At 39.6% G+C, this 27,728-nt stretch overlaps 1 protein-coding gene across 3 annotated transcripts in view; it reads right to left on the reverse strand.

The window, feature by feature from the left end:
- The window catches only part of SREK1 (splicing regulatory glutamic acid and lysine rich protein 1), a 42,533-nt gene extending 20,963 nt beyond the window's left edge, over positions 1 to 21,570 (reverse strand). The window contains exons 1-4 of one of the 3 annotated variants that reach the window (XM_030003578.2): positions 21,138 to 21,570; positions 9,563 to 9,696; positions 1,757 to 1,872; positions 205 to 369 (exon numbers count right to left, since the gene is read on the reverse strand). In XM_030003578.2, coding sequence (XP_029859438.1) covers positions 205 to 369; positions 1,757 to 1,872; positions 9,563 to 9,696; positions 21,138 to 21,298 — 576 coding nt within the window. In that variant the 5' untranslated portion in view covers positions 21,299 to 21,570. Of the gene's footprint in view, positions 1 to 204; positions 370 to 1,756; positions 1,873 to 2,162; positions 6,901 to 9,562; positions 9,697 to 21,137 lie in introns of those variants that run through there. The other 2 variants (XM_041120706.1, XM_030003581.2) reach the window with 2 other exon arrangements.
- Positions 21,571 to 27,728: the final 6,158 nt, after the last annotated feature.

Consider the following 27,728-nt stretch of genomic DNA (forward strand, 5'->3'; position numbering starts at 1 on the left):
TGCCAGAATGAATTCCACAGTTTGGTCTGATCTGATTGGCACAGAAGCATTTAAAATTCAAAATATCACTAGTTACCAAAAAGGATATTATTTTTTGTTTCAATTCCTATTGTCATCAACTAACGAAAACTCTTTAACATTAGAATTCACGAATTACAATTCTAAACCTTGTTTTAGTATTTCCATTACACAAAAAAAAGCTACCTGGGAATTCAAGTTTCCAACATAGACTGTTCTCCTGATTTCATCAATTTTGGATGGATCCACATTCCCCATAATTGGTGGTTGTGGTATTTCTCCCAGTGCTGTAATGTTAGGGTCCAATGCTGCTGCTGGTATAGCCCCCAAAGTGCCAAGTGAAACACCGAGCTAGAAAACACAAAAACAGAATACACTTTGCAACCAAGCACTAGTGGGAGATACTTAACTTGTTAATACTTGCCTGCCTTGTACATTTCTGTAAAAATAAATCTAATGAATATAGGCAATACTTTAAGGTTCCAGCAGAGCACTTTTTTTAAAGAATAAAAATCTACCCATAAATAACCTTCTATAGTTAAGATTTTCTGTGGGCTATCATTTAAGATCTTATCAAAGAGGTCAGGCCAGGGATGCAGTGTATCAATCAGAAAACATATAGGCTTGAATTTCTAATGCTTACAGTCAATCAAATTGAGTAAGATGCCTTCAGACACTACTAATTTTTTTTTTTTTTTTTGCCACAGCAAGTATTAGGAGTAGAGCAGGAACTGCTGAGCCCTTGCCCAGCAAGGGAAGAAGGGAATTTGCAGTCCCCAGGACCAATTTGTTCTGTAATAGATATCAGTCCACCAAAGGGACAGATAAGGTACCTTTTGGACAAACACAACATGTAAGGCAAGATTAATTACAGTTGAAATGTGAAGGATATTAAGTCAAAGTTCTTTCCCTACAAACACAGTCACTTCCTAGAGAATTACGACAATAGAGCTCTCATTTTTGGAACTGGGAATTGAAATCCCTCCTGGTGAATATTATAAAAAAAGTAACTTGAAAATCACTATTAAATTGGTCTGCTGAGTTCCTGGTTTGAATTTTTTTTTCTCCACCCAAAAAGCAACTGCCTTTCCAGCAAACAAATTTTCTAACAAGCGTGAGAAATTCTCAATAAGCTACCCGTAATTTTTTTTTTCAATGTAACAAAGGAGAAAACTACTCTATTTTAACTTGAAATTTTCCCTGAATAGGTCACAGCAGCCTGCTGATGTCAAGAAAGGCTTACAGAGGCAAAAGGGAACTGAGCAGAAGTAGCAGCAGCTAGCTCTGATGCTTTTTGTAGTGACAACACTGTTAGGCAAACAGTCAAAAGTCCTGTTGTAGAGATACCAAGTAAAAGCACCCTAATGCAGCATCTTAATAGTCCAAAGAACTGTGTCAATGTAACTATTATGTTTTAACAGATTTTTAGGAGGTGGATAGCACTGCCACTGGACCAAATTATGGGTCTAGGGAAGGACAACAATTAAAATGGGCACAACCAAAATCAGTATTTACCCACTATTTTGCAAAACAATAATCTGAAAGAAAAACCCAGGAAAGGTACTTCATGGACATCTTATGATCTACCCTCAAAAGAGGCACCAGAGCTAAACCCTCGCTGATCTAGCATACAAGAGGACAACATCCATAGATCAGATAGTTCTTGTTCTCTGAACACAGAAAAGGCTACTGAGAATAAAGAAAACCAGAAATCAAACAGCAACTGAATTTTTCTTACTGTAGTCAAAGGGGTTGGTGTAGGTATAGGAAGCAACCCTGCACCAGGCATCAAGCTTGTCATAGTAGGAGCAGGCGCCAACAGAGAAAGGGCTTTGGCTTCATCTGGGATTTTACCTGAAGAAGCAAATGAAAGCATTACACAGAGTTGGAACACTACACAGATGTTACTCTTTCTATGATCTTACAATTACCCTTGCATTTAAAAATGTAATAAATAACAATGAATCTATCTACCAGATCCTTACAAAGAAACAAATAAGAACTTAAGTTTTTCCTTTTACCCTGCTCTACTAGGAAAAACAAAAGTGAGCAAAACTTCAAAGACTAGCAATCTCATTAATGGATTATTATTTTAAAAACTGAATAATGTATACAATTATTTAACACTTTGAGCTATGGGTCACCTGTACTGGAAACTTAACGTTCATGAACCAAACGATATCAAGCATGGACGCTTTCCCAGGGCGGTGTTTTCGCGGTGATCGAAAGTTGTTTTACACATGACAACCGTTCGTGTTGGCTGCATCACTAATAGCACACAGAACATCAGATACAGAAAAGAAGAACATTTTTTAAAGTTTAATCCCCAGAAATGGCAAATAACCAAATCAGTAAAAGAAAAAAAAGAAAAAAAAAAAAAAACACCCAAAGTATGTGCTAGCTGAAATTTGTGCTTTTTTAAAAATTCCTCTGGTGCTACCTACTTTGGATGTAAAAATAAATAAAAATAAAATAAAAGCTACTAAACTACTGTGACTCCACACAATACATACTACAAGTGAAGTTGGAGGTGGAGGAGGGGAGGGAAGAAAAAATTTAGATTTGTACTGTCTCACATTCTACGTCACTTCAGTTTATCTGAAACTTTGACAAATTAGCTTTAAATTTACTGAGATTGAAGAAAATCATAACTCATCAGTTAAGCAAGCTCTATTTTCCCCAAATACCTATTTTCTACTATTTCAATCAGATTATATTCCCCCTGTAAAGCTAAAGGTTTAAGTAATATCTAATCTGAATTAAACACAGGTTTCATTCAACGTTAGTCACAATTAGACTGCTAAATGAACCCCCCCAAAATCTTCAAAAATCGGAAGATTTAGCAGTTAAAAAATTATGATTACAATTAAACATAAGTATTAGATTTGAAATGTAAAGGAATTTAAACTGGTATAAACATTAAACGCTAAACTGAAAAACTACTGAAAGAAGTTTTAATTATACTAGGTATCTATGATCTATTCAAAACTGCTGGCATAACTGTATATATGCTATCCAGCTGAGCCCTTTGGTATTACCCCATGCACTTTAATAAAGTAAATGCTTTTATTTAAACACAGTTTTAAAAGTCAAGGTATACACAAATACTGTGTCAGTTGCTTTTACTGCTTTGGTTCAAACTGTGTATGTTTTAACTATAAAACCCCTAAGTTCAGGATTTAAAAATGAATATATAAATATTCTTATCAAAAAGCAAAATATGAGGTAAGTTTCAAAATACTGTGCAGTTTTAGCTATACAAGTTCCAACAGACCCCACAGGAAACATACTACTTTAAAAAAATAAAAAGAAGAAAAAAGTGTTGCACACCTGTTCTACAGATCTGCAGCAAGGAATAGGTTACAGTTGGATATGACCAAAGGACAAAATAAATCTAAATGAAACTTAATTTATATGTAGCATGGGTGGAATAGAAAAGATAAAATAACAGTACCCTTTTCTTCCTCATGCTTCCTATTTACATTTATTTTATTTATGTTAAATTTTGAGGCACCTTGCTCCTTAACATGTAACAAACCACTTGATTTTGCTATCTAAAGGAGAAAAATAGGAAAATTATTAGCACTTAAGAATTAACTGTGCAATAATGACTTCCAGGGCTTTTTAAAAAACAGGCATGCATCTGAGTCGTCATCACGCTGTTCAGCACTCTTTACAGATCTCATGTTGAAGTGAGGCATGCAATGTGTACCTGAGGTGTACCTGATTTGCCTGTCTGCTCATGACTATCAGGTACTTTGCTGCACATCCTGCCTAATATGTAGCTAACTAACGGGCTTTTAATTATACAGTTCCAGCAGCTGTGCGCGCAAATTAGGCATAGAATTATGTACCAGTTCTTCTAAAAATTGAATTACTTAAGTGTTTTCAAATTACCAATGAACCAGACCTTATGCTGAACAGCTAGTACCTTGCAAATAACTCGATACTCATGCAGGTTTCTACAGGATCAACAGACATGGCTCAAGTAAATCCAATGGCAGAAATGGCTCCTCAATTGGTGTGTCTGCATTCTAATTTAGATCCTTGGTCAGTAATGTACATAAGTATATGCCTAATTTAAGTATGCGCTTACATACAGTCAATTTAATATACACTTAACCAGACAAGAGATGCTTAGGCATTTAGCCCTTTTAAACAGGAACTGAATTAGGCACATAACTAAACAGACAATGAGTCAAGTTCAGAAAGGTACTTGCAAATGCAAGCCTAAACTTTTAAGTATATGGGTCATCTTACTGAAATAATTGGAATTATTCATTTGCTCAAATGTTGCTCAAGGAATCCACTGAACACTTTCGGTTAAGCAGCACCGTTACAGCAGTTCAAAGAATAAATAACATGCGCATCTAAATTGTAAAGTTAGCAGCATTATTTCCAGAATACTTGGTCCTTCAACAAGGTAATGTTTTATTTTAAATACAAAATCTAGTTGGTCAGTTCCACGCCACAAAGACTTATTCATCTTATTCAAGAATGAGAAAGGGTCTATCTCTACAGACAGATCCCTGAAAATTTGCCTGTATGTTCAAAGATACTGTCTTTTCAAAGGATCCTTCTCCAGTTTTTAAGACCAGGTCAAATGTTTTAACAATTCTATAGAAAACAAACCATTGTGGGGAAAAAATTGAAAACCTGAAATATCTTGCAAATTTACTTCCCTGGTCTTTAGATGGTTTTGAAAAACAAATTAATACGTGAGGCCAAATAACCTCACAAGTTACAGGCTTTAAGTTTTGGAGTTTTATCTCCATGAATTTAATTACAAAAGGAATACAAGCCCACAAAGATACAACAAAATATGTGGGTTATGACACAAAAAAAAGACACTTTAGTTTAACTGTTTCGGTTTTTAAAATCATGGTATTTAAAAGTTGAATAGAAATGAGGTAAAGATATTTATTTTCTAATGAGGGAAACAAAATAAATATGCCACATCTATACTACCTCCTTAGAAAGACTTCTTAGAAGCTCTTGTGTTTCGTAAATTACAGATTCTATGATAATTTATTTATTGATTCTTCACTTTGCAAAGGAATCTGGAAGCAGATGTGGATTAGCTCTGCATTGCCTAGAGAGACCTTATGCTTCTTAGGAAATGTACAGTTGTCCTAAGTATCAGTTATGATTGTTACTTTTTTGTATCACTGAAGTGTTTAAGAGCCATAGTCAACCTAGTCCATACCAGAATCTATATTGCTAAACGCTGAACTGAAGTATCTGCGCTAAGCAAGTACTGATCACAGTATTTTCATCCCCCTCCAAGTGCTCAGAAGACATTAATTTCCTGCTCTTTGTACTGAAACAACATGGTTAATCCTTCCCCCCAAAATGGCTTCTGCAGTAAGTAAGTTTGCTTGTTTTAAAAATACTTACAGTTCGCACCTACTCTATAAACATAATTAAAAGAATTGTTACTTTCCTTCTATTTTAAATCAATGGAAAATGTGCACTTACAAATAAAATAATTTCTGTGTGATCCAGTTCATGATTCTTACTGGATTTAGCAGCAGTGATTAAAGAGATTACACCTCCTGGCAATTACCTCAACTGCCACAGCTAAATCCAAAAGATCACAAAGCAAAGCTCTTCCCAGCTTCAGTGCACAGCCTGGTGCATTACCAGAGTGAAACATACTGATCCCAATGCAGCTGGCTGTGAGAGCAATGCCTGAGGACTAGACACACCACCTGGTCCACCACTTCTGTTTCAGGGCTTCCATTTCACAAGAAGAAAGAACATCATTTAGGGATGAGAACCTTCTCCATCACTCCAGCACGAACTGCCAGGGTTTTGAGATTGTGAGATGACCAAGACAACACTTTTTTTTTCCTTTTTTTTTTTTTTTAAAAAAAACCTCTTCTTGAAATAACCACCACTGGAGCATGTCAAAGTGCAATATACACGTACATACACACACACACAGAGAACTGATTCAATCTTCCCACAAATAACAGCGTTAAAAGACAATGTGCCTCACATAACACATTCCAACCAAGACTTCAGGCTGCATTTGTACTTATGAGTGGTAAACAGTTTTTTTCTGAAAATTATAAAAAAAAAAAGGGTGAAATCTTACTGCCACTGACCTCACTGGAGCAAGGTTTCATTGGAAGCAAACAAGTATTTCATGACATTCAATATTCATGAAAGTTCAATTTCAGAAATATTTTAAACTCTTCTTCTATTAGACATAAATAGTAAGCCTTCTTTTAAACAGACGGTGCAACCTAAAATAAAACTACTCTGCTGACAAGAGAAAAATAGCAGAGAAAGATCATGACTTGACTTTGTAAAGTTAATTTCTCCAGAAGAGTTTCAACTGCCCTTTTCCAAGATAAACTCAGAAAGCATAACATATGAAAGAATGTATCTTAAAACAGATATATTTTTCACTATTCCTGTCTTCTGACACAACATGCTCATCTGTTGAATTTAGATGCTTAAACATATTCCAAATCAAATTTATCTGTAATTCACAGCATAAAAATTAATCACATTCTAAATTCTGTGTATACCATCCACCATTCATAAGCAGCTTCAGGTCAACTTCAAAATGAAACACTGTGAACCCTTTACAAAACACCATTTTTACAGAACTGAAATACCAGTTCACAAGTACAAGGGAAAGAGATTTAACAGAACAAAACAAAAAAAGGGACAAAATAAAATAAAAATAAAAATAAAAGAAACAAAGGAAAGAAAGCAAAATAAAATAAAAACAGAGACAGGGCGTCCATCTTCAGCAGGCCAGACTTCGATCTCATTTCCCCCATGAAGGTTTCACTTGGCGGCAGGTTTAGTGGCATGGCAAACAATGCCTAACTCAGGCAAGTGTAACAGGTCTGCCTTGGCCAGTCTAGTCATCTAATAATGCACAAATATCACACAGAGAAAACATACAAAACCAAATTAATAGTCAAAATCCATCTACTAGATAATGTGGACATAAAATTTAGAATGATTAGGGTGGCATCTTTGTTTATTTTTCAACCTTTGTGTTCTCAAAGTATAATGTTAAAGAAAAACCTACCGATACAACACACAAAAAGGTGGTATTTTGACAGCTTAATAATGTTACTTCATTTACAATTACATTTTTGTTAAATTGTTTATTAAATGTCACAAAATGAACATTGTTTTCATTGTGTAGTGATTCCCGCCTCATACTCCCTTGATTTACCAGTTTAAATACACTCCAAATTTCAGGTTTTATTCTGTTTTTTAAAACCAACTTTTCAGAGTTCTGTTTTACCTCTCCCCTATGTTCAATTCGGCGCATGAAATGTTTTATTACTGGCACCGTTGGCCAAGGATATAATTTTACCTCCCAGTAGAATATAGCCATCACTACTTTTAAAGCCTGTGATACACTCCACTGACTCCATAAACAATGCATCATATGATACATGGTCAATCAAAGATCTTGTGCTGTGGTCTCCAAACCCATACTTATTCCACACAATAAATTCCTCAAAAAGTTAAACCTATATAAATTCACATCTTTATAAATTAAAATTAGTGATTCTGTTAGAAAGTTACATGGAAACAGCATTTTGACATTAAAAAAATTTGACCTCACAACCTAATCACTTGTTCACTTAATTATGCATAAATCTCCGTGCAGTCCAGAATGATTTTGAACAGTGACAGCTTCTCTGTAACACGCTTTCTCAGAAACGCCTAATAAGTCAGCTACAAATAGGGTTGGAACAAGATTTGTCAGAACTTTGATTTTATTCTCCGTCCATTCATTGTCTACCATCAAGAGACACAGGAAAATATAGCTTTACCTGCCTGTTGCCATATCACGTCAGGCAGTGATCTCATCACAAGAAAAACACCAGGAAGTGTTCTTCATTCATTAGGCGGCAATCTTCCCTCTCTGGCAGTACTGAACCAGTGTTAAGGTCTTTTCAATGAAACATAAAACTAACATCCTGAATAATTTGTAGTCAATTATTTAGGGGCAGTTTTTCAATAGGGACTCTGGTCTCATTAGCCTCTGCAGAGCTTCAAGTGGATACAGCAATATCCTCTTCGTGGTTTAAGAACAAGTTCAAAAAATAAAACCAAAAACCCCCAAAACAAGGCATAGAAGCAACTAAAAACTTAGGCTTCACAAAAGACAAATATATGTGCCATATGGCCCTATTAAGACGACTACAAGAATAGGCAGTATATTGTAGGCCAATATAGCCCTTAGTGAAAGTACTTATATAGTCTATGAAACATTGGAGACTTGTCAGAGTTTCCTAGGAACATCCCAGACCATTATCACAGCACCACTAATCTCATACTATCCAGATCATGGTCTGGCAAACATGCCAAAAAATGGTACTCTGGGATCACTACTAACAAACTCCAAGAAGTCAACAGTATTTTTTGAACCAAAACCTGACTCTTGCAGTTAGAAAAGTTATGTTAATAGGACGTATTTCTGGACTTGCTCTAAATATTGTTGTTCATGGCAAAACAGCTACCATGTTCAAAGTGAAGTTAGGTTCACTCCACAGCTGGAATGTTTCCACTCGAAAGAGGCAAAAAGTCCAGAACTACATGGGCAGATGCTCAATTCCACAATGATCCCAATGAAGTCAATGGGGCTCTGCCTAACTCCAGCGATATGCCTACTGTAGTGCCATGCTTCACGTAACTGTATTCAGATCTCAAAGCTAGTTAAGGGAACACTTGTAAATTTAGTATTCACCAAACATTTTATATTATTAAGAGTCTTGAAAATCTTTTAAGCAGGAAGCATTCTGTACAGATCATTGCATTTTTAAAGACGTATCCAAAACCAAAAAGAAGTACCAGTATACTTAAGGAAGTCTTTTTATGGCACACAAAGTAATACTTTCCATAGTAACAAGAGAGGAAAATTGAATTTTTTTTTTATTAAACTAGCAGGTAAACATTTATATTCAAACAGTAATTATCACCATGAATGCTAAGTATTTTAGATTAGATTAATCAAAAATGGCCAAATGTACATATCACATATCTACAAGACAAAACTGGGATTCAGTCAAAAAAAAAAGGAAAAATAATCAGTATCTTAAAAAAAAAAAACCAACCAAACCTCCAAAACCCAATAAACCCACCACACCAAAGGTGATACAATAAGATCCAAACTGCAGTGTTATTAGTGCCAGGAAATTGCCTAATCTTTTCAGTGCTCCATTGACTTCAGTGAGAACTCTGTGTGAGAATAAGCTTGCCAACAGAAACCATACTGAAGGGAATTATTTTACCTTGTTTTCCCTCAAAATATGTAGTTACTATGGAAAACTGAATTATCATAATTTGAATCAACTGTCTTTGCTGCTGAATTTCAATTAAATCTATATAATTGGGTTTCTTCATTCAATTTTCAATTTTGTTTCAAAACTTTTATTCAAAAAGCAATAAAATAAAATAAAATAAAATAACAACAGAGCACCACCTCCTTACATGGAAAGCTTAAAACAATTAGCAGACATGACAAAGACCAACATTACAGAAGAAAGTCTAAAATACCAACCTTCTGCGCAGGGCACAACTATCAAAGCTCTGTCAATAAAAACCGTGTTAGTTAGATGCTGGGCCACACCAACACTCGATGCTTCACGAAACTTAATATAACATACTTTGGAGGAAAAAGCAAGAGGTGCATTGCTGCAAGATAAAAGGAAAAAAACAATTAGTCACATTAAATAATTGTATGCACATATATTTAACTATTACTCCTTAATTAAAAAAGAAGGTTTAAACTTCTTGGAAAAGTTAGCCAAAAGGTGAGCCTATAGAAATTTACTAAGCTGCCTACTTACTATGTCACTGAAAAAGGCATAGCAGAGCACCTCCTCCTTTTAAATAGAAACTTAAAGAAGCAAAAATCCCAAATTAACAAGGCTATTTTTATTTTATAATCTTAGTAAACAACACTGACCAATACATTCCAAATTACTATTTTAAGTAGCATAGTTACTTGACATATTCATCAAGTAAATAATTTATAGTTGGGGTTTTTTTCCTCCAATTAATCCTCGTTTATTAAAGTCAAACAACAAGCCCAGTCATTTTTCAGTGGATACTTCGGATACTAGCCCGTAATAACTGATACTCTTTCTTAGGTCTTCATGAAAGCAGTTTCATTAATTCTTATAAAGACAAAAGCAGTTCTCGAGAGTTTTTTCAAATGTTAGGTCTTAGTTCAGTAATGTAACAAAAATCCTTTTTATCATCTGCCTTAGTTTGGCATAGTGTAGTATGGGATAACGCTGGAGGAGGTAGGAGGAATTCACTATTTGGCTAGAAGAAGGAAGAAAATTTGTAATTTGCTTTTCCATTAGAAAGTACACCAACAGAGATGTCAGAAAGCACAAGATGTAACCTTTGTAATCTTAATCAAAACCAAAGAAGTTTGCTTTAAAAATGTATTCCCCAGTCAGGGTTTGCAACCTTTATACAAGCAGCTTGCTTCTTCATATGAAGGAATTACAGGTGAAATCTTCAAAGAGAATGCAATAGGATATTGCTGGAACATCAGCAATTTCCATTTGAAAAGACCATCTGTCTTCTAGCAAAGCAGTAACTCATGGAAAATACGCTGCATAAACTGTTTCATCCTGACCCTACCTCAACTGAAACAGAAACACTTGTCAAGCAGTTCAAGTTTAGCCCAACTCATCTTGCAGGCCCTCAAATTCCAAGCAGGTATTCCCAAAGTAGTTGTATGGAATTAATTAGACTTCAGTATTTAAATACAAGCTCAGAAGTTTTAGACACATTATTTCATCATATTATTTGCACAAATGAACAAAGAACTTAGTCTGATGCAGGCAGACTGGTATGTTTCTGGTTACCAGAAAGGTAACATCTAGGTAGAATATCTAGAGAGCCATCCAACTTCAAAATGGCATTCAGAAACACTTACGATGGAAAATTCTGTGTAAACAGATATACTGAGGAGGGAAAAATAAACAGGAAGTGGGAGAGACATAAATATGAAAGTCAACCTTACACAATTTAGAAAAACATTGCAAGATGACTACATTTTTTCTGCCCATTTATTTTGTTTGTAGTGGCCACTGTTTTTACAGTTCCACGTTTCCACATTCAGGAAGGAAATAATTATATAGAATGGCTTCTGACCCTTCTGTAAGGTCTTGGTTCAGAACAGTTTCCAACATCAGAGGTGACAGAGAGCTATGACTTTCTCATTACTCAGCAGAAATGTTTGCATACAACTTTTAATCTTACATATTCTGAAGAGCCAGACTCCGCTCACTGCAAGGATTTTGTTTTGTTTTGGTTTGGTTTTTTTGTATGGCCACAGGGTTTTTTTTGGTTGGTCTGGTTTGGTTTGTTGGGGGGGGAAGGTAGGATGCAGTCTGGGGGGGGGGCGTTGGGAGGAGAGGCTGTTTTGGTTATTTTGTTGTTGTTGTTTGGGGCTGGTTTGTTTTTAAATACACATGCCAGTGTTACAACCCGAATGGCTGAAGCCTTCACTGAAGATTCTGTGGTCCAGACCACTGAAGACTTCTAATATCTCCTGGTTTTTTTCCTTTTTTTTTTTCATTGCTAACTCAAGAACATAATTCTGGTCCAGGCAATTCCAGGCCCCATAAATAATCCTTATAAATTCCAACACCTATAGAGCCAGCTCTGACAAGTATATTTTTATAATATTCTCCCCCCTGTATTTCCTGGATTTCAATCACAAAAGCTACGTGGAAAGTATGTTAAAAAATATTAACATCAGAACACTGCTGCAAATGAGGCTCTAAAAAGAAGTCTTGGTACAAACTGTTTTCTGAAGGTTACAGAGGAGAAATTCTCTATAAGGAGACCACCTCTGCTGAAAACATATCTATGCTGCATCTACATCACGGGAGATGATTAAGATCCAAAAGATCTAAAATTCTAAAATGTTTCACAGTGATTGAGTCCTCTCGTTTTACAAAGTGGGCCTCCTAAGCCTCCCCAGCAGGCTTCTCAAGAAGTCTTTCTTAGAACAGAAAAGTCCTATTCTGTTTCAACTCCTTTTGTTCCATTTTTTTCTGCTAACCTTTTCTGAGGCAGAATTGAGATAGAGTCATAGTCTTCTTCCTAGGGTTACAAAGCACTGATGCAAAAAAGCTACTCCCATGTCTCTGATTCAAGGTTACTATAATCCAGTTTCTTTAGGAAAGCAAGAAAACTCAAAAAGGAAATAAGTATATAAATAGTATTCAGACATTTCTGCCATTTTTGTCTTCCTTTATAGAGAGACAGTAACATCCCTCTCCCAACAGAATAACAACCAACCAAAAATATTTCATAAAAATGACACATTCAGAAAGCTGCAGTGAAAAATCAAATTAAAGGCTACGAAATATTAACATTCCTCTAAGGGTCCAGATTTTCTCAGGGTGGTGGTGGTGGAGGAAACAACAGAAATTATAACTTACCAAAATAAGATGTTATGGAATAATTGTGCAGATCACATTTATATAAGGCTCTGTGTGTTTTATCTCAAAGGCCTCATCTATACTGCAGTCACTGCAGGATGTTAACAATGTCTAAGAAACACTTGTGTGTTCTAGCCTCCAAGACCACTCCATACCATCCAGAAGCAAACAGTATTACCCAGCGGGGCTTTTGATACCTAATGGAGACAGTTTGTGCCTCCCTGCTTTCAAACAACTCATTCTACAAAAATCCAGTAATTGCTCAATGAATCTTTTAAATATTTAACTGTTCAAAAATCCTCTTACAGCCATATTTGAAGGCTTATCACTACAAATGTAATTTTGAAGACTACTCTGAAACACAGACTTCAACTGGGCAACAAGCATAACACAAAAGCATGACTGGGACTAAGAATCTGATTACAGACATCACTGATCTCCTAGTAAGATGAAAAATAACTCTAAGCTGTATGAGTGGTTGGCATACTGGAGTATATACCCAAGGCAAAAGACCTGTCACAGCCTGCAAACCAGCTTTAGATTTCAACTGTACTGCAAACTGAAAGTGATCTATAAAAACTGGTCTCAGTCTTGTTCAGAACTGTGAGAAAAAGAAGCCATACTACATCTTCTCACAAAAGTCTCTTTAAACAGCCAACAGAAAGGTACCAATACCTTCTTGAACAACGCATTTTGCAAATTTAAATGTAAGTAACTTCAGGCTGTTAAAAGCAACACACAACAAAGACACAAGTTTCAGGGAATATTCAACAGAGCAGGGAACACAGTATACTCTCTCATGCTCTTGTACACTCAGATGTTGGCATCATCACACAAGCGTGGTTTCTCAGAGACTTTTTGCATGTGCAGGCTTGCAGGAAGCCTCCTTCCTACCTTGCTAATGGCCTCTGTGTACTCCCACTTAAGAAATCTCAGTAAGCACTGCAAGTTTTGCAAATGGCAAACTGAGGAGCTCTTGTTAAACAGTGAGCAATTCTCCACTCCTGATATGGGAATTCAGATCTCTAACCAAATCAGGACCATACCCAGGTATTCAAAACTTCAGGAGTTTTTCCTCAGACTTTGTGACAAAATATCATTGTAGCTGACAGCAAAGCCCCACTAAAGCCACTGTCTTCTACACAGAAGTGGCAAACCCACATGGAGGCCCTGGTGTAGTAACAACTCTTAGTACATAAACTAATTCTCTTACACGGGCTGTGGTTGTTATATTATTTTCTGTTCTTGTTGACTTTTTCATCCTATCTAACCATAATTTTCCAAGTCATTTTCATATACACCTATAACTTTTCTTTACGATATTTAGGTCTTTAGCTTCAGGAAGAAACCAGAACTCATTAGGTAAAATTAGAGACCTGCAATTCAGTCATCCTGCTTTCCACAAGATATAAGTAAAAGGGAAAGTACTACACATACAAGTAAATTAAGAAACCAAACAACATAGAAATCATGTTTTCTGAAAGGATTTTACAATCATCCCTTACTTTCATTTCTGAGCATCTTTCATATAAAGTTGGCTGAAAAAACTCCCACCTAATTCTCAAAAGGTCTCTGAATATTCTTCTTCTCAAGGTTAAAGCTCTGTTTATGGGACAGACAATAAGAGATGACCAAAAGGCTTGGTAATGAAGTGGAAAAAAAGGGGTCTTTCAGCACTGAAAGCCACCTATGGCAGTCTTTAAAAGACAAGTCTTACAAGGAAAGGGTTAAAAAAGTCTCATGAAGTCTAAGTTTCTTGTGCAAATTTTTGACGCTAGTGACCAACAAGGTTAAACCAATACAGCAGACAGGTGCAGCATGATAAAAGACAAACTCTGCTGGTCTCTAAGATCTGATAATCAAATACAAATTAAGAGAGATGCAGCATGATAAAAGACAAACTCTGCTGGTCTCTAAGATCTGATAATCAAATACAAATTAAGAGTGAAATGAGTGAATTAAAAAAAAACCAACCCTTTTCCCACCTCCACATAAATTACACTTGTTTACTGATGTTATTGAAAGTCCACAAACAGGTCCTTTCATTTTTTATATTAAAGTTTTGATGGAAAGCCTTCCAGAGAGCAGAACAGTATACAGTTGCACAATCAAATCAAATTTGAGTTTTTCTTGTAAGAAAATAAGTAAATACAAACAACAGCAACCAGTAACAAGCATCTCTGACCCACTGACCTATGATTCATATTAATGGTTTTTCAATTAAAAGAAATATTGCTTCCAGTGCCAATGAGGCCTCACTGGCAAGTAGCTAAAATTGGGATGATGACCACATGGAAACAATGTCTTCAATGCCAAGAGTTTCCAACGCCCTCAGCACTGAATCTGAAGGTGGACTACTCGCAGCTCACTTAGGCCTCTTTGGAACATAACAGTAATAATGAAGTAGCATTTACTGCCATCTGCATAAGGTATGAAAGCCTCTAATATACAAGACAGAAACTTCCCCACAGAGAACTAGCCTTTCAGGAACATGGCAGGTATAAAATTCATCCTTCTTAAAGGGATGTCTGATCAGCAGTGACTGAAGAAACTGAAGGGCTTTTATTAATGAAGATAAAACATGAAGTGACAAACTACCAAAAAGCATAGCATGAGTTAACTCAACATTCATAAGAAAAAAGTTCTCCCAATCAATTTGAGATATAAAATAAAGGATCCTAACAGAAACTGATACTTTAAAACCACAGTCTTAAGATATTAATTGCTGGGAAAAGTCACTGTATTCAGGAAGGTTGCTGGGAATACTGTCATCTGAAAGAGCCTGCACTTATTTAATGCATGAAAAAACTGAGGTGGTTTCTCTCTTCCCCTCCATATTTTGCAAGCTCAGAACTTTAAGTAAATTACTCTAGCATTAACAGGCTTTCTATTTAATATAATCTGGAAGCAATTATATTCAGCAATTGAGACTGCCTTTTAGTTTTTTAAGGAAGTTCTCTGCTGCATCCTATAAAACCAAGGTACATGTTAATGAAAGGAAAAATGTAGAAAATGGGTAAAAAGGAACTCTTCTAATAATGTCAGTTCAGACAACCATAGCCCTGTACTTTCCTCTACAATCACTGAAGCACAAAACCTATAGGTGCCAGAGACATCATCCTTACTGCCTAGTAAGTCAAAAATCTTCTTTTTTCATTAAGTCAGTGGCAGAATGTTGCACAACGAATTAGAGCCGAACAGTGCTATCAAAGGAATTTGCTATAAGGTGGAAATGATCACCTGATCAAATTCACCACTCCCACAGTCCTTTGGGATTTCTCTGACAGATCAAAGTATCAAAGGATTAGGAAAAAAAATCCAAAGCTAACATGCAAAGCTGCATCTTCCAAGAATGGGAAAAAATATTTCAAAAAGAAATTAAATTGTCAAGAGCGATGCTCCAAAATGGTCCATGTCCTTGACCAAGTTAATGCATGAATACCAGAATGAGACCTGCTCAAGATTTGCTGCTCCACCAGGATGTACATAAATCTATGGGGCCCCATGGGATTCATCCATGGGTGCTGAAAGAGCCGGACGCAGGAATCGAATGTACATTAAGTAAGTTTGCTGATGATACTAAACTAGGAGGAGCTGCGGACTCCCTCAAGGATAGACAGGCCTTACAGAGAGATCTGGACAGACTAGAGAGCTGGGCAATCACCAACCATGTGAAATTTGACAAGAGCAAGCACCGGATTCTCCACTTGGGGTGGGATAATCCTGGTTATATGTACAAAATGGGGGATGAGAGGCTGGAGAGCAGCCCTGCAGAAAGAGACATGGGGGTTTGGGTTGATGGCAAGTTGAACATAAGTCACCAGTGTGCCCCGGAAGCCAAAAGGACCAACTGTGTCCTGGGGTGCATCAAGCACACCACAGCTAGCCAGTCGAGGGAGGTGATTGTCCCACTCTACACCGCACTGGTGTGGCCCCACCTCGAGTACTGTGTGCAGTTTTGGGTTCCTCAGTGTAAGAAGGACATCAAACTGTTAGAGCGTGTCTAGAGGAGGGTCACCAAGATGGTGAAAAGTCTCAAGGGCAAGACTTGGGAGGAGCAGCGGAGGTCACTTGTCTTGTTCATCTTGGAGAAGAGAAGGCTGAGGGGCGACCCCATTGCAGCCTACGGCTTTCCTCAAGGGAGGCAGCGGAGGGAGAGGTGCTGATCTCCTCTCTCTGGTGACCAGCAATAGGACACAAGGAGATGAAATGAAGCTGTGTCAGGGGAAGTTCAGATGGGACTTTAGGAAACGGTTCTTCACTGAGAGGGTGGTTCTTCACTGGGACAGCCTCCCCAGGGAAGTAATCACAGCACCAAGCCTGTCATTGAGTTCAAGGAGCATCTGGACAATGATCCTAGTCATATACTTTAGTTTTAGGTAGCCCTGCGAGAAGCAGGGAGTTGAACTCAATGATCCTTATGGGTCCCTTCCAACTAGAGATATTCTATTTCCTTTCAATTAAAAAAGTAGCTTTGTTATTTAAAAAAAATTGAGTATTTAATACAATCAGATTTTATGGATTAGACTTCAGGAGATTGTGAGAGCTGTTTGTCTCAAAGATTGTTAAGCGTGAGAGACTGGACTGTCGTCTCAAGCCGTTCATCTCAAGAATTGTGAACTACTTATCTCGAGCCTTTTGTCTCTGGGATAGCCTGCCTAAGCAGGACATTCCTCCGTCCATAAGGACAATTACTAGGCCACTGAGGCATCCAGCAGAGGAAACGGGCTGAAGCCGACAAGCATGCAATAACGTGGAGGCTACCATTCTCATGGAAACTGTAGTCTCTGAGGTAAGATACTGGTTTCTGGTGTTGATCACATGAAGGTCGTGTGATAGATGAAACGTTCATGCACTGTTCACACGCTGCACGAACAATACGCCTGCACATACCTCATCGAAATATGCCCTATAAAAAAATCGTGTAGAAAAGCCGTGGTGTGCACCCACCACCGAAGAATTGAAGACTGAGGACCAAAGGGACGCCGCTGGATCCACGGTGGTGACTATCCTTGCAACTCTAACCTGACTGCTTGCTTGATTTCTGCCTTTTCTTCCATTCTATCCTATCGCTACTATTTTATACTTTTGATAATAAAAGCTCTTTTGGGTATACGGCATTTGACCTCATTTGTGTCTTAATCTCGCTCTTGGAATCATATCAAAACCTTCTCTGACATTGGATCGGGACAGAGATTAAGGGAGAAAGTAGAAGGCTGACAGGGCTGACTTGGAAGAGGTGAGGGATAATTTATACTTTCAATTGGAAAGATCATAGAGAAAAGGGAGCTTTATAAAGTGTGTGTATGCAAGTACATATACATACATCTGTCTATATATTCTGTTTATTGATGTGCATTACCAACAGAACTGGGAGTTCACATCCATTAGAAATAAACATGCCCAGCAAAGGCAATGGGATTACAAGTATTACAGTAAATTCCTTAACATGAATGCCCTTTTTTTAATATACCTTAAATGATACATACAGAAGAGAACATGACTTCACTCTGCTCTGCAAACTCATGCTTGACTAAGTAAAAATATTTTGTAAGCTGAATATTTGCAATACAGAATTAGCGTCCTGGTTTAAAGCCAGCCAGCAACTAAGCAGCATGCAGCCACTCACTCACTTGCCCCCACCCAGTGGGATGGGGAGAGAATGCGAAAAAAGTACAACTTGTGGGTTGAAGTAAGAAAGGTTTAATAGGACAGAAAGGAAGAAACTAATAATGATAATGATAACACTAATAAAATGACAACAGTAATAATGAAAGGATTGGAATATACAAGTGATGCACAATGCAACTGTGACCAGTGCCCAGTTAGTCCCCGAGTGGCGATCCCCCCCCCCCCCCCCCCACTCCCTCCAGCTGATACACTAGACGTGAAGTCACATGGTATGGAATACCCCTTTGGGCAGTTTGGGTCAGCTGCCCTGGCTGTGTCCCCTCCCAACTCCGTGTGCCCCTCCAGCCTTCTTGCTGGCTGGGCATGAGAAGTTGAAAAATCCTTAACTTTAGACTAAACGTTACTTAGCAACAACTGAAAACATCAGTGTGTCAAGCCAAACATTCTTCTCATACCTAACTCAAAAACATAGCACTATACCAGCTACTAGGAAGACAATGAACTCTATCCCAGCTGAAACCAGGACAGAGAGAAAACAGGTTCCAATTCTACACAATGCAACATGTAACTTTATTTCAACTCATTGCTTAATCTATTAAAAAAGTTAGGATAATACTCTTTTAATATTGCACCACAGATTATTCTTGAAACAAGAATTGTTGGCTTTATTTCTTTAACCATGTATTTCTGTAGAAAGGCTAGCAAATGGGGTTCCAATCTCAGTGAAAGCTTTTACTTAACTTAGCTAGCACAAATACTCTCAGATGACTGAAAGCTACTATGTCACCTTTCTCTTATCCCTCAGCATGAAATAAATTAAAAAGAGCATATTAATATTTGTCATTCAGTATTCAACATCCATGAGACCTGTAGTTCACTAATTCGACTTACTGAATTACGTTTTTCTTCTAGAAAACAAACTAAGTGAGTTTCCCCTGTTCCATGAAGGTAAAAAAATTCATGGTCTAGAATACATTGGAAGTTTGGATTTCTTACAGAGCTGGTTTTAAAGCTAAGACTGAGATGACATGATTTTTTGTCTCATGTTGATTCTAATGTAAAAATTCAATCAAAAAAGAAACTTTCTAAATAGAAAGAATTGATTTTTAAAAATCTAGGCCTTAAATTGTTAAATACTTAAGGAAAAAACCAGCAGAAAATCATTTTAACAAATTGCAACGATCTATTACAACGTCTTTTTGCTTGGGGCACCTTTGCTTCCCATGCACTCATCAGTGAAACACCGTTTTCTGAATTTATCAGAGAGAGTCAGTAGGAGGCATACCTTTTTTCATTTCACAAGAAGGGCATTAGAGTAAATACTTAATTTTTTTCCAAGGTAATAATCTGAAAGTCAGGTCAAATGGAAATCTCTATTTCTAAAAGTTATGCATAAAAACTGTAAACAAAACCAAGAGTAAAATAAGTAATCACAATCCCACATCCTATCTCTGAAAACGAAATTAATCATGTAAAACTGATGTTTACAGCATTATAACCTTGACATTTCCTAGTCAAACCCTACCATGGTACTGGATTTTAGTATTTTATGTGTATATACACACTGGCAAAATTTTATACACAGGCACAAACATTATTTGCATATGAATGTCAAGAAAGTATCTATTTGCCTTAAAATCTGCCATATAACTTAGTGAAAAATAAGAGCAACAGCTATAACAAAAAATAAATGCAGTCGGGAGAAAACTCGAGTGTATTAAGAAGCAAGTGTTGAACAAGTTCAAAGTAAAACCCTAGAAAAGTGTATAAAAATCATCATAAATGTTAAAGAGCGTTTAAAACTCAGTAAGGCTGTTTTAAGCATATCTCTACATGAATGGATGCCTATTACATATACTCTATATACATATGAAATTACATTTAATTTTTCTAAGTGGTCCTTATTCAAACCTACTCAGATGTAACATAGTAACATATAAAAATGGGTAAATACCAACGTTTTTGCTATTTAGTTTTAAAAATCGAAATTTTATTTGCCTGAACGTCTTCTTTGCATTGAAATTGAAGTATCTGGACATAAATGACTCCCTCCTGTTTCTGCTATTCCAATTTAATTTTTGTAAGGAAAAAAAGATACGTGGTTTGGAAGGACATGTCTGTCATTCACTTCCTACTACAGCAGATGCGTTAATAAATATGTATTTCTTTTTGTCCCCTGCCTGGGAGGAACAATACTGTTATTTTGTGAACCTCAGTGTTTCCCGAGTGCATCCCTCGCATGCAACCGACATCATGAGAACAGCTACAATTTAGAGAAACAATCTATGTCCGTTATTGACTTTCATTTACTGCACGCGTCTTATCAGGGGCACTTCTGAGCACAAGGCAGGGCAGGTTCCGTCCCTCTCTGAACAGCTATTTTGGCTTCTGTTAGAGCGGCCCTTTCTCGGAAAACTGAGAGAGGAAAGAGCCGAGAGCCCTTCCAACAGAAAAAAAAAAAAAAAAAAAAAAAAAAAAGTTGGTTCCGCCGGCACGCAGCGCCCGGGCAGCGCGGCCTGGCAGCCAGCCGGGCGGGGGCCGGGCCTGCGGCTCTCTCGCCCGACCCCCCTCCGCTCAATCCGAGCGAAGGGAAAGATGGGCCACAAAAAGGGGGTTTTCAGGAGAAGGGGGGAAAGCGACCTGCGCCGCGGGAGCGCTGCGGGGCAGCCTGCGAGCACGCTTCTCACTGGGCCTTTGGCTGCGACTCAGTGCCGGCACCCCCAGCGGGCTGCCGCAGCCCTGGCCGCCGCCACAAGAACACAAACCCCACCGCTCCAGAGACGCCGCGGCTGCTCCCCTCCTCCGGGCCGGGGCCGCCATCTTAAGACCGGGCGAAGCGCCTCTCCCCGACCGCTCCTGCCATACAAAGGGGTGCGACCACGTGACCCCCGTGCGCGAGGCTCTGCTGCCCGCACTCAAGATGGCGGGCGGGGCCCTCTGCCTCTTCCCTCCCCTCCACCCCCCCGGCCCCTCTAGGCCTCTTCCTCCTCTCAAGTCTCTATCCCTCGGGAGGCGGGCGCAGGCCCCACTTACTCCGGGGGATAGAGGCGCAGCTCCTCGATATCTCCCAGGAAGCCGAAGAGAGTCCGCATCTGCTCACTGGTCACTGCCGAGGAGAGGTTCGTGACTTGGATGACGGACGTGGGGCCCAAGGGGAAGCCCAGCGGCACCCCGATCCCTCCGCTGTTCATCATGGCGGAGCCTGCACGACAGCTGCCCTCGCAGCGGTGCCGCACGCAGCGGGAGAGGCGGGCCCGACGACGGAGAGGAGCGCGCGGCGCCTGCCAGAGCGTCCTAGCGCGCGGCCGCTCTAGCGGCGGACTCGACTGCTCCCTGGAGGAGTTTCTGGGCGGGCAGCTGTTCGGCCCCTGCCGGCCGGGGCTCCCGGGGGCGGGAGCGAGCGAGCGCGCCCCCGCCCCGCGCAGGCCGGCCTCCGGCGGCCGCGCTCCCAGCTGGGCCGCGAGCAGAAGACCCTCGCCCCTCGCTTCCCGAAGAGCCGGCTGGGCCGGGGGCGGGACCCGCGCCGGGCCTCGGCCCCGCCTAGAAAGCGGCGCGGGGCCGCGCGCGGCCGGGCCGTTAGCGGCCGCGTGTCCCGCTCCCCCGCCCGCCCTCCCTCCCTTCATGCACAGGCCACCCGCACCCCGCGGCTGTGAGCGGCCCCGGCCCATCCCCGCGCGACGGACGGCGCGAGCGGGGCGGGGGGGGGGGGGGAGGGGGGGGGCAACGGCTTTCCTTCCCCGTCAGCGAAGCGGGAGAGGGTTCCCAGTTGACGCCCGGGGTAGCGGGGAGTCTGGGTCCCAAACCCCGCCTGTAATAGGGCAGGTTTGGGTCCCTTAGTTGCTGGGGCATGAAACCCACCGGGCGCTCTGCCGGCGAATTGAGAAACGGGAGAAGAAAGAGGTCTCCCATCTAAGTGCCCTTCCGGTAGGCGAGTTCAACGGGAGGCGGTTTAATTGCCCCAGGGAATAAACTCTTGAAAACACCCGAACTACGTTTAAGCAGGAAGGGGTTGCGGTGGAGTAAGTCGCGAACGGTTTCGTTACAACTTGACTGGGGACCTATCCCAATTAAATTGGTTTTAGCTGGAGTTGCAGTTCCAAGTTCTCTCTGAAAATTAGATTGACTGGAGAGAATGAGCCGGAGCGCTATGCGGGTGGCTGATCGCTAGCTACTAAGGGTCTAACTGCAGTCTTTCTTAGGTGGTAAAGAACTGTGCGTCTTGGCACTGAGAGATTTAAGGCTTCAGACATGAGTATTTTAGGTTTTAAGACTTTCTGTACCCCAAACCTGAACTGAGAAGGGACCCAAGTATTTTTGAAGCTATCTGGGCTGAAAAAGATTGCAAATTTGTGGTATGTCCCTGAGCAAGTTGGTCAGTTGTTACAGAATCTCCATAGATAAGTCTGGGTAGTGCTTCCTTTATTGATGCTTAATATGTTGTAGAATTTTAAGTAATTCCAAGCAATTGTCAGAGATTTATTTTATTTAAAAATGCCTATGCATATGTTTCAGGTAGTACTTATTTCAAAATGGTAATCGGTGTGCTCATATTCTTTTTCTAAATGGAATCCATATTCCAGAAGTACAGGATTTGAGATCAAAGTTAAATCCTTTCTTTCAGTCATCCTGGTAACTTTTAATTAGCCTAAGTTTAGAGAAGTTTAACTGGAGAATTCAAGATCTTTTGTTACATATTGTGCAAAATCAAACTCCGATATGATTATTCTATCTATAGGAATATTACACCAAGATTTTCTGTGTTTTGACTAGTACATCTCATCCAAAGGCAGTTAGCAGAGGTGTAGAACTATTACTGCTTTGAACATTCTTGTCCCTTCTCCTTGCATCTCTCAGTGGAGGGTACCAGAAAAATGAGCTCTAAAATTCACAAACAGAAAAGTTCTGTGATGTCAGAACTGACTGGGATACCCTCCTTCAGGTAAAGCCTTTCCAGTAAAAAGTAGAATCAGCCCATCATAAGATCATCATAAATGTGTGCCGTGGTTTAACCCCAGCCAGCAACTAAGCACCACGCAGCTGCTCACTCACTTCCCCCCACCCAGTGGGATGGTGGAGAGAATCAGGGGGAAAAAAAAGTAAAGCTCATGGCTTGAGGTAAGAACAGTTTAACAGGGCAGAAAGGAAGACAATAATAATAATAATAATAATAATAAAAGAATTGGACTATACAAAACAGGTGATGCACAATGCAATTGCTCACCACTCGCTGACCAATGCCCAGTTCCCAAGCAGTGATTCACACCCCTCCCCCAGGCCAACTCCCCCCAGTTTATATACTGGGCATGACATTACATGGTAAGGAATGCCAGTTTGGGTCAGCTGTCCTGGCTGTGTCCGCCCTCAACTTCTTGTGCCCCTCCAGCCTTCTTGCTGGCTGAGCATGAGAAGCTGAAAAATCCCTGACTTAGTATACACACTACTTAGCAACAGCTGAAAACATCAGTGTGTTACCAACATTATTCTCACACTAAATCCAAAACATAAAACTATACCAGCTACTAGAAAGAAAATGAACTCTCTCCCAGCCAAAACCAGACAAAGTACATATGAAATTCTGAGCTACTGGTCTGCTTCCCAAAAACAAAACAGAAGCAAAACACTGTCTAAATTTTGTACTTGTCCATTCCTGCCACAGGACAAAATTAGCTTGGAAAATAATACAAATAGATAAATTAATTTGGATTTCAGAAGAATAGAAAAAAAACAAAAAACAAAAGCCAAACTCCAATGCCGAAAGCCTTGGTTCACGTAGGCTGCCCTTAAAATGCCAGAAGCAAACAAAGACTCTATTTTAGCCAAACTGTTCAAAATTTAAAAGTATTTGAGCCACTCCCTCTCCTATAATAAAAATCAGAGCTATTGAGAAAAAAGGTTAAATAAAATGGGTAGACATGCAGAAGTGGAATTGATGTACAAGCAGTGCCCAAACATCATCTCTCTAATCAACAGTTAACAGAGTTGCATTTGCATCTTCATACAGGTTGCTGTAGGCCAAGAGAAAACTTCAGCTGTGGTCTAAGTACATGTAGGAGCTTCTTTTCAATTTTTCTCACCTGTTTTTATACTTTTCAGTAACTGTATTGGTGCACTTAGATTCAGTAAATAAATTCTTTCATTTTACCTTCACCTTGCCTCTACGAGCAATGATGTCTTTAATTAGCAAAGACCAAGGCATTCTGTGCCTGCAGTGCAGAAATCCTTCGGCTTCTGCCAGCTGGGGATCCCAGCATCAGTTTCCTGACAATCCACACAATAGATTTTGCCTGAGCTCCAGCTCTGGAGCTCTAACCATGATTTCAGAAAGCCCTTTGCAATTGCAGAGTTATCCAGAGTTGATGGGGTCCTTGGGAGAAATGAGTTAACACCTCTCTGGAACAGGAAAGTAATTACTTAAAAATTCCTGTTCTTAAGATGTAAAAACAGGTGCAAACTATGCTTCAAAGAGAACTGATTTATCAGTAACCATTGTGTAGTCAAAGTTCTTTCCATTTCCTTCAAAGTTGCTCCAGAAATTAGACTGAGTGGGACTTTGCAATTCATAAGGGTCCCCTGGTGAGCAGAGTTTTCAGACACTGTGAAGGCAAATGATAAATGGTAAACCATCCATGCATCAACAATATGCATGTTCATGAGGGAAAATAAACAATCCTTTCTGAAAACAAAAAGTGGAGGTTTTTTAGAGGTACAGGGCAAATCTCAGAATATGGAGCACTTGCTTGCCCTTACAACAACATACCTTTTCTGTTTCATTAATCAGCTGAGGTTTTCCTGTGTATAGAAAATAATCTTCCCCTAAAACTGCATCGTTTAGGTTCTGAAAAACAACAACAATACATTGCCCGTATAGAGATTGTGAAACTTAAATTCCATGTTACCTACATGTAAAATGGTAAAGTCTTTAAACAAAAGCAACTATTAACCTTTTGTCTAAGATTGTATTTCCTGATCTTTCCACAAGGTTTAAAGAGCATTTACTGGGAAATGTTAATTGCAAGTGCCAGTAGCAAAATATTGGCAATTCAGAAGGAGGTTACAGTAAAACCTGTTTTAGGTGATCAGGAGAAAAGTCTCTCCTTACAAGAAGTCACCTTTAGAGTAGACCATGGATGGTCTGTTAGATGTGGACATCAGGGTGGTACTTGCTGTGCTTCCAGGTGTAGGGAGTAGAAATTAAATGAGGTAAAATAAAGAGAGAAACATTAGAAAGCATTCATTAGCCTTCTTTAAATGGAGCCTTAAAGACTTCCAAAAGAATCTTATCCACAGAGCACATCTATTTGATATAAAATCAAACAGTTCTACTTTTTAAGCAATTTATGAAAAGTAAAATTTAACTTCAGATTCAAATACTCCTGGGGCACAGGTAAAACTTGGTTCTGGAAATCTCAAGCCCCTGAGACCAGTCAGAAAGTTTGGAGCAAGGAAGATGTAACCCTTGGCAGAGGAGAATCGGGTTAAATGAATTATACACACACAGGTCCATGGGACCTGATGGGATGTTCCTAAGAGTGTTGAGGAATCTAGCCAATGTCACTGTGAGGCCACCATTAATTCTCTTTGAAAGGTTGTAGTGTTTGGGGGAGGTGAATGTCACCCCTAGATTGTAGATGGGCAAGAAGGAGCATCTGTAAAACTACAGGCCAGTCAGCCTCACCTCGATCCCTGGGAAAGTGACAGAGCAAATCTTCCTGGAAGCCATTTTCAAACCTGTTAAGGACAAGAAGGTGATTAGGAGTTGTGAGCATGGATTTATGAAGAGAAAAGCATGCTGACCTGTATAGCAGGTCATTTCATTGTGTAGCCTTCTACAGTGAAATGACTGGCTCCATGAAGGAGGGGAGAGCAGCTAAGAGTGTTTATCTTGCCTTCAGCAAGGCTTTTGTGACTGCATCCCATAACATCCCATAACATCCTTATAGACAAAGAGATGCAGTATGGATTAGATGAGTGGGCAACCAGGTGCATTGGAAGCTGGCTGAATTGCCCTGCTCAAAGGATTGGGATCAGTGGCACAAAATCCAGCTGGCAATGAGTCAATAGTGATGTACCCCAGGGTCAATATTGGGTCCAATACTGTTACATTGTCATTATATCTTCATTAATGACCTGGACAGTGGGACGTGGTGTGACCGCAGCAGGTTTGCAGATGATGCAGAATCCAGAGGAGCGGCTGATACCTTAGAGTGGATGTGCTGCCATGCAGAGGGACCTCAAAAGCCTGGAGAAATGGGCTGACAGGTATCTCCTGTTGTTGAGCAAAGGGAAATGCAAAGTCCTGTACCTGGGGAGGAATAACCCCATGCACCAGTACATGCTGGAGGCCAACTGGCTGGAAAGCTGGCTGGCAGGAAAGGACCTGGGAATCCTGTTTAATGAGTTTAACATGGGCAAGCAATGTGCCCTTGTTGCAAAGAAGGCCAACAGCCCCCTGGGCTGCATTAGCAAGAGCCTGACCAGCAGGTTGAGGAGGGTGCTCCTTGCCCTCTACTCAGCACTGGTGAGGCCACATCTGGAATGCTGTGTCCAGTGCTGGGCTCCCCAGCTCAGGAGGGCTTCTTATCAATGTGAATAAGTACCAGATGTAACAGTATAAACAAGACAGCCAGACTCTTCTCAGTGGTGGCCAGTGACAGGACAAGTGGCAATGGGCACAAATTGAAATGCAATTTTCATTTAATCACAAGAAAAAAACCCTTTGTTTTACTGTGAGGGTGGCTGACTGCTGGAACTGGTTGCCCAGAGAAGTTGCGGAGTCTCTGTTCTTGGAAATACTCAAAACCTGGCCTGTTGACCTTGCTTTGAGCAGGGTGGGGTTGGACTGGGTGATCTCCAGAGGGCCCTTCCAGCCTCAGGAACTCTGTGATTCTGTGAGAACTACAGGTGCTTACCTGAACTGAGTTCACTTATTCAATCATTCTTAGTTGATAAGAAGCTTGGAAGAATGCTTTTTGTTAACTTTCTATAATAATGGAGATATTCATTAGTAATCTGAGGAAATCTGAAAATCCATTAAAAGTATTATAGTATTGCTACCTTACTCAGAATGTCTGTAGTCAATGCAGGTCTACAGTTGGTGGAATGGTTTGTTCTTTGATTATATTTCACATATATGACAAGATCTTTGAGCTACTTCACTGGTGGTTTCCATAATCATGTATCTTCTTCAAGGAGAGAGAATCTAACAGACTTTAATTCTTACTGTCATGGCCAAAACTGTTGATTAGAGAGAACCAGCAATGCTTTGCTCAGTTACAACTACATTGAACAGGATTTGATGGAATGTGATTAACAAGTGAGACTAGCATCACTAATTCAAACAGGAGAACAAGCATGAAGAATTTCATTGTTTTTCTGTTCTCCTATAATAGAAAGGAACAATGCTTGACTTCTACCAAGATGCAATTAAGAACAAACAGCATTTCTGCAAGGAAAGCCTAGCTGCCAGTTTCCCACTTAATGTTGTAGCAAACAATGCTTGGAATTGCTCCATAGATCATATAAAGTAATACTTTGTATTGGCCAAGCAGCACATAGAATATCAAGCATACTATTGCCAACCTAAGTACAAATGTAAGATAGTCTAGAAAAAGCTTTTCCTGAGAA

This window comes from Aquila chrysaetos, chromosome Z (assembly GCF_900496995.4).
Source record: "Aquila chrysaetos chrysaetos chromosome Z, bAquChr1.4, whole genome shotgun sequence".
NCBI lineage: Eukaryota > Metazoa > Chordata > Aves > Accipitriformes > Accipitridae > Aquila > Aquila chrysaetos.